The sequence below is a fragment of the Lolium rigidum genome, chromosome 2 (genome assembly GCF_022539505.1).
Source record: "Lolium rigidum isolate FL_2022 chromosome 2, APGP_CSIRO_Lrig_0.1, whole genome shotgun sequence".
Lineage (NCBI taxonomy): Eukaryota > Viridiplantae > Streptophyta > Magnoliopsida > Poales > Poaceae > Lolium > Lolium rigidum.
Window position 1 is genome coordinate 280,642,092 of NC_061509.1, and position 9,884 is coordinate 280,651,975.

General features: G+C 45.6%; 1 protein-coding gene across 1 annotated transcript; it reads left to right on the forward strand.

Annotated features, from left to right (window-relative positions):
- Nucleotides 1–3,064: 3,064 nt before the first annotated feature.
- On the forward strand, nt 3,065–8,200 carry LOC124688932 (phosphoserine phosphatase, chloroplastic-like). Its single transcript, XM_047222550.1, has 8 exons — nt 3,065–3,171; nt 5,713–5,944; nt 6,042–6,174; nt 6,277–6,384; nt 6,884–6,977; nt 7,182–7,331; nt 7,400–7,453; nt 7,829–8,200. Exons 2-8 carry the CDS (start codon nt 5,728–5,730, stop codon nt 7,952–7,954), a joined length of 882 nt encoding a protein of 293 aa, XP_047078506.1. The 5' UTR covers nt 3,065–3,171; nt 5,713–5,727; the 3' UTR covers nt 7,955–8,200.
- Nucleotides 8,201–9,884: the final 1,684 nt, after the last annotated feature.

Here is a 9,884-nt window from a genome sequence, read left to right on the forward strand (position 1 = left end):
CCCAAGCGCGACGGGCCCAGAAAAAAATCGTCGTTGGACTTTGCACGTATGAGTTTTCCACAACGAGAACCCATATCGTCGGGTTAGGCCCATAGGCGCGAAAAATACCCCTTAGCGGACGATTTTGAGGCGTTGTCTACTTGAACTTTTCTTGTAGTAACCCATATCGTCGGGTTAGGCCCATAGGCGACGAAAAATACCCCTTAGCGGACGATTTTGAGACGTTGTCTATCAGAACTTTTCTTGTAGTGGAGCCTCCAATTCGGTTGTGGACGCGTGCCCCGAGAACCTTGTAAAGACCCCGTTTCTGCCTCGGGTAAATCCCTTAGTGGACAAGTGAGCTAGGCCTTTGTGGTGTTGCTCACCGGAGAATAGGGTGAGCCCTTTGTGGAGTTGGTCTAGCCTTTTTAGCGACCACACCCTACCAACGTAGACGTACTTCCCCTCAAAAAGAAGGAACTACGAGAATCATCCCTTTCTCTCCGCGTGCTCCACTCTCAGTTATCTCTATCCTTATTGTTTATTGCATCGTGCTTACTCGTAGTTTGATTAGTTGTGTAGCTTGTCATCTAGGTAAATTCACCTAGTTGCATATCTAGAGAATTTACCTTTTGTGTCAAGCCTAAATTAAAAAGAACTAAAAATTTGGTAGCACATATTCACCCCCTCTATGTGCGGCATATGATCCTTTCACAGTCTCGACAGCTTCCTCATCCCTCGCCTGTCATCTTTCGAGACATGGCAACGCGCTTCCCTCTTCGATGTCGTCGCCTGCGTCAGGCTCACCGGCTATGTCGATTGGCACATCCTGCCTCTCTCTGGTGCTCTCCATGGCAAGCTCAAGGTCTCCGCCCTCTACAAGCTCTGCTCTGATGGCGGCGATCTCTCAGCCCACCATGACTTCGTCTAGGGCAGCCGCGTCCCCACAAAGGTGATTTTTTTGCCTGGCTCCTGGTGCAAGGGAGGATCCAATGCCGAGCCAACCTTCTCCGCGAAGGGATCCTAGATGACGGGGGCAGTGGCTGTCCTATCTGCGCCTCCCCCTCGGGACTGCAGAGCATGTCGTCTTCACCTACCCCTTCGCTCGTTGTTTCTGGTGCGATCTGTGGGCTCTCCACCCTCCGTGTGTTGATGTCGTAGACGCCGTTTTGTTCCCTCTGCTGTCGTCCGTGCCTTCGCGCACCGTGTCGATTCTCAGGCTCCTATGCATGTGGCACATCTGGAAACACGGGAATGATGTGGTGTTTAACGGGCTCGCTCCCTCTCTCTCTCTCGGGTGCTCAAGAACTGGTGGACGACGCCATCTTATGGCGCGCTTGCCTCCCTATGGAACTGCACTACAACGTGGACCTCTAGCTCACGTATCTTCAACCCGTCTCCCACTAGTCATGCTCTATGTGTGTGTTTGACCTTGCCTCCTCGCATTGGGCGATGTCTCACCCCTCTTGTCGTATCTGCTTCGGGGCTGTTTTGAACCCTATCCTCGGAAAGAGTGGAAACAAAAATTCAGGTAGGAGCCTCCCAGTGACCACTTGAAAAAAAGAGCACACGTGGCCTATACTAAAAATAACTCTTAGATTTTTACAACAAAATTCATAAATATAATACATCTATTTCTTAGAGAAGCTCGATTTGTGAATTTCATTAAGTATTATTGTCAAGCACGCTTAATCTCGGATTTCTTTGAAGATGAGCTCTTAGAAAAGAAGTTGCAACTTATTGGTATATGCATTCCATTAATCCTATTAAACCTGCACTCATACCCCCACCCAGAAGACCGGCGTCCTCTTAGGTCACCCCAAGCCAACAACACCCCCTCTTGACACACGCCCATGCGCCCGGTGCCGACACATGTGCCACGACGGGCCACATTCCCGAGCCCTTGACCCACACACTCCCATGTTACCACGAGGGTTAGCTTGGGACAGAGATGGCTTGATTAAGGAGATCCTGGCGGATAGAGCCTCTTCAAATGGAACAGTCCCTGTCATCACCCTGAGAACATACATTGGGCCAAGATTAGTTCTTCGACGGGATCACATGCTAAACACTATAAAACCCTCTAGATAAATTACTCCGAGAAGATGTGGTATTTACTTTGCCGTCCACTCAGCAACCGCTCTGCCCAGTCCCGCAGAAATCAGCAAGTTCATCAATTCCCTCATCCAAGCACACAGTGCTATCGACATCGAAGCACACCGCATCAGCATTGCACCATGTCTCAAGAACATCTGGACATAATAAGGCAAACCATTGAACACACTAATCTTTAAGCACTGCTTCTTTAAGAAGTGCAAAAAGACTTCTCAGTAACAAGGAGAACTAACCTTTGGATGGCTGGCGGTTGGCTAAACCAAGAGAGGCCTTGGAGATCTCCATTGATGCTGCCACCACAGCACGAGCTTTGGAGAGTTTGACACAAGGGAACAATGGATTTGCAGCTCTTAGCGCTAACTGTGAACCCTGTGATGATCGAACGGAATATGACTGCGGAACAGACAGAGGATGACTCGAGCTGATGCGTGCACTGGTCTGGCCGGCCATACCACACACGTCTGGCTGTAAATTCAAAATGAAATACCAATTACTGATAGCACGATTACTAAGATCCTGTTTTGGTCTAGGCAACTTCAAGAGAAGCCAACGTTTGTTGCAGCGACTAGAGACAAGGAAATGGGCCAAGCCCGTAGGCGTGCTCGAGCTGATTGACCCAACCCGTCAAACACCTTAGCCCTTGTTCGGTAGCAGTGTTTCGTGGAGAGTTTAGGCCGGTTTTGGGGTGTAAATTTCGGGCCCAATAAAACACGCCAAAACACGCGTGGCTTGTTCGGTGGGCCGATTTTAACCGGGTAAGGTCCCAGAAAACCCGCTGAAACCCGTCGGGTTAATGTGGAATCCAGACGCTCCACCCCCCTCGCGTTTTGGTCGCTGGCGACGCAGGGCTAGCGACGCCCGTTCGAAGCCGACGCCGTCCCTCGGCCACCTTCTCTCCGCTCTGTCTCCGCGTCTTCATCACCGCCGGCCTAGCGGCGACACCCTCGACCAGCTCGCCTCCACAATTGGATCCGCAGGTCCTGACGAGGCCGAGGACATCCACGCGCTCGCCGAGCGTTCGTGCTCGCCGACGTGTCCTTTCGCCGCCCCTCTTCTCCGGCCAAGCTGGATTCATCTGTAAGTACTATGCACATCACCACCTCCTCTCCCCGTGTACTTGCCCTGAGATCTGGTTGTTGATGTGAGGTCTAGGGTTCCTGATGTGAGATCTGGTTCTGCTTGCTGCTCTTGATGTGAGATCCGTTTCTTGGTTCTTGATGTACCATGTCTTTGCTGTCAGGAAAGATAAGCTGGGTGTAGCTTCAAATTTTTAGTCTTGACCAATGGATAGTGCTACTAGTAGAGCGCCTTTGCTAATTGCCATTTGCTGCATCCATAGAAGTGAACAAGTAATGATGTTGTTCAGCCATATAGTTACTGGGTACCACACTAACCTATTTGATCCATGGCTAAGAATGCGTTGAAGAAAACACCATGATCGCTTTATGCCAAGAGAAATCTATTCTTGCAAATCTACTGTGATCTATCTTCTTATGTTGCTAGTATCAGTTTTTCAGTCTACCTGCGTTGAGCTGTTTGTTCCCGTAAGCATCCACTGCTATCATGTAGAGTTTTTCTGCAAGTGATGTTCAATTGCTATGCTAGTGGCACTGATGATCTACTTTGTGTCTGATGCACGCACTGGCAACATCTGGAAACCACGTGGTGACTATTACTCAACTTGAATTGCTTTGCTTTCTTCTTCAGATGCATTCCGTGCAATATTTGATGGTGGATATAGGGTTAGTCTCGACATGACATAAATATTCCTTGTTGGTTGGAGGTTGTGGATCTTGCTTCCTAGTTGAACAATTTATGCTTACATGAACCTCACTATTATGCCAAGGAAAATGATGCAAGAGACATAGAAATTCCAAATATCAGGTGGGATGAGTTCGAACTCATGACGAGAGAGAAGGAGTCGAGCCGCCCGCCGCTTCCGTTAGGAACCAATATAAGCCGTCTTTCTCTCTCCCCACCTCCACCAAACCCTTGTTCTTCGTCTCTCGCCTCCCCGCACAAAAAGTTCATTGATCGAGTCCGGTACAACGATCTCGAATTCGCTGGCGCTGCTTGTTGCTTGTTGCTCCATGGGTTGTTAACATGTCCTGCTGTTGACAAGCTCTTTTTTTGTTCTTGTTCAATACAGTCATGGCAAGAATGGCAACCGAGGGTTCCCAGTTTGATGCTAATCATTATGACACCAAGATGACAGAGTTGCAAAGGCCATGAGCTAACTGTAGCAATTATTAAATTTCTATCTACTCAGTGTAATTATTGAATTTCTATCTATTCTAGTGTGCTAAAAAGATCAGATTTTTATTTCTGATACAAGTTTAGTTTAAACTATAAAAAATGATTGTCTTTTATCTATTTATGCTGAATACACTAGTTTGTAAAACCAGTGTTCCAAACAAGTGTTTTGACAAGTGTTTTGGGTGAAAGGGGGTTTTGTAGTGTTTTGGGTGGTTGTTATTTTCACCCAAAACACCCCTCAAAACACCCCTCAAAACACACAAAACCACTGGCACCGAACAAGGCCCATGCGTCACGTAGTGCAAAGACTGTCAAGCACGACGCAGGCGACGAGACTAAAATTAAGCTTTGGGTAGGTGGAGCACGAAGAAATCTAAATGACAGCAAGCAACAACATTATGGCCTACGATGTCTTCTGTGGCAGCATCAGAGTGCTGATCGGCTACTGACTGCCACCACGCCCGCCCACCGTTCACGGCGCACCCCGAGTCACGATGTGCCGCTGCGCCACGCCGCCGTAGCCCGCCACACGTTGCTCACTGCGGTCGCCACAGTGCCAGATGGACGGCCTGGTACGTCACCTCCGATGGCGGCAGTGTAGGCCAGAGCCAGACCGGAGGTTCCATGGCGGCGCACCCTGCCCTGCTCGAGGGTGGGTCCGCGTGCAAGTAGCCATGCCCATGGAGGATGGAATTGAGGAGGGGGCGGCATGGGTGAAATCTATCTAGAAACGGAAGATTGGATCGGGTTTCCGAAGATTTCACCCATGCCGCCCCCTCCTCAATTCCATCCTCCATGGGCGTGGCTACTTGCACGCGGACCCACCCTCGAGCAGGGCAGGGTGCGCCGCCATGGAACCTCCGGTCTGGCTCAGCCTACACCGCCGCCATCGGAGGTGACGCACTGAGCCGTCCATCCGGCACTGTGGCGACCGCAGTGAGCAACGCGTGGCGGGCTACTGGCGGCGTGCGCAGCGGCACATCGTGACTCGGGCGCGCCGTGAACGGTGGGCGGCGTGGTGGCAGTCGGTAGCCGATCAGCACTCCGATGCTGCACGAAGGCTATCGTAGGCCGTAATGCTGTTGCTTGCTGTCATTTAGATTTCTTCGTGCTCCACCTACCCAAAGCTTAATTTTAGTCTCGCTGCCTGCGTCGTGCTTGACAGTCTTTGCACTGCGTGACGCATGCCCATAAGGTGTTTGACGGGTTGGGTCAATCAGCTCGAGCACGCCTAGGGGCTTGGCCCATTTCGTTGTGTCTAGTCGCTGCAACAAACGTTGGCTTCTCTTGAAGTTGCCTAGACCAAAACAAGATCTTAGTAATCGTGCTATCAGTAATTGGTATTTCATTTTGAATTTACAGCCAGACGTGTGTGGTATGGCCGGCCAGACCAGTGCACGCATCAGCTCGAGGCATCCTCTGTCTGTTCCGCAGTCATATTCAGTTCGATCATCACAGGGTTCACAGTTAGCGCTAAGAGCTGCAAATCCATTGTTCCCTTGTGTCAAACTCTCCAAAGCTCGTGCTGTGGTGGCAGCATCAATGGAGGTCTCCAAGGCCTCTCTTGGTTTAGCCAACCGCCAGCCATCCAAAGGTTAGTTCTCCTTGTTACTGAGAAGTCTTTTTTGCACTTCTTAAAGAAGCAGTGCTTAAAGATTAGTGTGTTCAATGGTTTGCCTTATTATGTCCAGATGTTCTTGAGACATGGCGCAATGCTGATGCGGTGTGCTTCGATGTCGATAGCACTGTGTGCTTGGATGAGGGAATTGATGAACTTGCTGATTTCTGCGGGGCTGGGCAGGCAGTTGCTGAGTGGACGGCAAAGTAAATACCACATCTTCTGGAGTAATTTATCTAGAGGGTTTTATAGTGTTTAGCATGTGATCCTGTCAGAAGAACTAATCTTGGCCCAATGTATGTTCTCAGGGCGATGACAGGGACTGTTCCATTTGAAGAGGCTCTATCCGCCAGGATCTCCTTAATCAAGCCATCTCTGTCCCAAGTTGAGGACTGTTTGGAGAAGAGGCCACCCAGGTAACCTCATCCAAGCCCCAACTTCATGTCAATTCACATTCTGGAATGATTAGAAATGTGCCACTGATCACGACAGAATGTTTGTAGAAATGCTAAGTTAACTTTACTTGGTTTCTCTTTTTACGCCAATAAGTAAAGTTGTAGCTACATTATATGCAAATAGTTTGGCGCCGAAAGATAAAACACCATTTCAGAATAATAACACTGCGTAGTCTAAGTTCATTTTTAATACCACTAAATGGTATTGATAATACCTGCCTATACCACTCCAGCCTCCCCCCTTTAGGCCGTTACTTCTCCTGCAACCACAACACCTTTAGGCTTATTCACCCTTCTCCTATTAAGAGATGTCCTAAGATCTCTAGCTAATCCAAGACCATTTTCATTAATCATTTTTCAGCAATCCAACACAAGCATTTTTTTTGTATCAGATACACACATTGTTCATTCTCTTGATTCATTCACATGTTTACCGAAAGCAATAAACTTTTATCTGCAGGATTTCTCCTGGAATTGCTGATTTGATTAAGAAGTTAAAAGCTAATAATACTGAAGTATTCCTTGTGTCAGGAGGTTTCCGACAAATGATCAAGGTACATCTTTTTATTCAATGGGTTCGAATTTCGTTTGATCTAAAGAATAATTGCTCTTTTCGTTTTCATTTCAGACTTTACTGAATATATTGCTACTTGATTTTCACATACATGCAATCTGTCATGGATAATTATTGAAGGGTTCGAAATTGCTATCTGATATGCATAAATCACTTCTCAGTTTTCTCTTTGATCTGTTTCTAGCCTGTGGCATTTGACCTTGGTATTCCTATGGAAAACATCAGAGCAAACCAACTGCTATTTGGAACATCTGGAGAGAGTGCTGGTTTTGATCCCACAGAGCCCACTTCTCGAAGTGGGGGTAAAGCAGTAGCAGTGCAACAAATAAGACAGGTCTAGTGTAACTGTGACTTTCGATATTTTTTTCTAGCCCTGTAAGTGACTTTCTTCCGTTTGTTCAGGATCGTGGTTACAAGACAGTCATCATGGTTGGAGATGGTGCAACTGATCTCGAGGTATAGCATGTGATAATGCCTTTGAATCTTCTCTTCCAACAATAGAGATACAGTAAATACGTTTCTTTTGGTAAACGATAGCTAGGAGTAGGAGGACCTAATTGTTGTTTCTTAGGCATTTTTCCAGCAATCTAGTAGTACTACTTTATTATGCTGTAGAAATGAATTGGTTGAAGAATTCCATAATAACTGTAAGGACTTGTTGGGGATATGTTAACGTACAAAGGTTTCAGGCTATCGACTCATGGCAATTCATAATTGTCAAACCCAGCAACGGATCACGACATAGTTAACTGATGGTGTGTGTATCTCCAAAGACAAGGAGTGAACAAAGAAATGATGTATAGCTTAATTTGTATTCATGTGTCCCTGCAGGCTCGGCAACCCGGCGGAGCAGTCTTGTTCATCTGTTATGCCGGTGTGCAGATGAGAGAAGCAGTTGCAGCAAAAGCTGACTGGACTGTCTTTGATTTTCAAGAGCTAATTGCCGAGTTGCCATAGTTTTAATTCCCAATAGTAATCATTCACTGTTCGTACAGTGACAGATAATTGCATGTGCTTTGCAAAGCTTGTGTTTAGCTCTATTGCTTAGGTATTTCACATTCCCATCGTTCCTTTCATGAGATGGTGCTGGAGCTGAACCTCAAATTCAATGGTCGTGTTTTTTCCTCCTTTTTCAAACCTGGTGGTATTGTATTTGACATTGAAACCTCATGGTTATGTATTGACATGGAAATCTTATGGTTATGCGTTGATATTGCTAATGTTTGCTCCTGTTTTTTTTTTTTACATATAGCACCATGAACAACTTGGACGTCTTTTATGTATCCTCAATTGAACATATGTGGAACTCCTAAAAATGACGCAAACCCAAATTTGAGTCTGCTCAAACTTGTCCTTGGATTTTCTTTTCCCTGAAGCTCCAGACTTGTCATGAGTCCTGCTCCGCGTTGCAGTCTGTTTGGTAAGTCGTGATCTGGCGCACCGTGAGTTCCAAATTTTATCCGGAATCGGACACGGAGATCAAAGACCGGTCGGACCCATCTATATCTACATCAGCGTTCTGCATGATCGTCCAGTACTATCCGTAGTTCCGTACATAGCTTCAATTTTTTTCATCGCGCTGATATATGCTGTTCAGCGTCGGCGGCGGCCGCGGCTTGGTTGGGTACTACAGTATATATTACAAGGAAGAAACAGTTTGTCAAATTTTAAATTTTTTTTTGCGAATAAGTTTGTCAAGTTACAAGTTGAACAACGGTTGATTTCCCTCTTATACACAATGAACTTTGAAATAAATGTGCCGTGTTTCGCTCATCAATTAACAATGAAGCTATCCTTTTTTTTTTGAGAATACACGTTGGAGGGATTATCGTATTTCATAGAAAAAAGATGTCAAGATGATGATTGTTAAGTTGTAAGAGGAAGATAAAAGAAAACAGGTTTGGGTTCTCTTAAAGCAATACCAATAGTGGTCGGTGAGAATTTCAACCTCATTAGAGTGGTTAAGGATAATCATCTTTTACCTTTCAACAATCTCTTATAGCAATACCAATAGTGATAGATGATTAGCCGTATGACCAGCGGTGTTTTTTGCCCAAGTTACGAGGTGCCAACCATATTTGCTGATTTCCTCGCCATGCATTTGAATTTTTTTTGAAGTTGTTCACCGCCAGCTACAAGATAATTTATTGAGCATTTGTGGAGCTCAAAGGAAACTCTTGATCTAGTTAAGTTGTCGAATTCTAATTTATTTAAATTGTTGTATGGATTATTTTATTTCTATGTTTCTATTATTGTGGAAGTAATAATTTATTTAAATTGTTGTATGAATTGAATAAAGTGTTTCATTTATTTAGTTAGAAATATTATTATTTTGCCAAGAAAAATGGCAAAAACCTATTGGAAGAATGTTTAAGTGCGACCGTTTGGCCAGCTGGCTCCAATACAAAAGCAACGTGTGCGCTCCCAATAAAGTATACTACCTCCATTTCGATGAATAAGATGCACACACATTTGAAGATGAACTTTGATTGAAAAATTAAACAACAAAAACTTAATTACATTGTACACAATTAGTATCATTAAATTCGTATTAAAAACACTTTGTAATGATGCTAATATTATACCAACAATCTTGGGACGCTTTATTCATTGAAATGGAGGAAGTATTTGACACAGTTGTGTGATCATGCCCCCGTGCAATTAACAACTGGGACACATAGGCCATTGGGCAAACGTCAGTTCAAATTCAAACTAGGGTCGATGTATCGCGATGGCTTCTCCGACATGGTTAAGAATGTATGGTTAAAACCCATCATTGGTCCTATGCGTCGATACCTTGGTGGATGCGCAAGACATACGACATGGCTGCTGAAAATGAGAAACTCCGCTTGTCATCAATTATAGACGATATTGAAGCGTTCGTTGA

What these genes read in the sequence shown, in the direction of transcription:
- LOC124688932 (XM_047222550.1), top strand. Translation starts at nt 5,728, where the DNA reads ATGGCCGGCCAGACCAGTGCACGCATCAGCTCGAGGCATCCTCTGTCT. An exon ending in CAGTGCAACAAATAAGACAG is followed by an intron (nt 7,332 to 7,399) that starts GTCTAGTGTAAC and finishes CCGTTTGTTCAG; the next exon opens with GATCGTGGTTACAAGACAGT. An exon ending in ATGGTGCAACTGATCTCGAG is followed by an intron (nt 7,454 to 7,828) that starts GTATAGCATGTG and finishes GTGTCCCTGCAG; the next exon opens with GCTCGGCAACCCGGCGGAGC.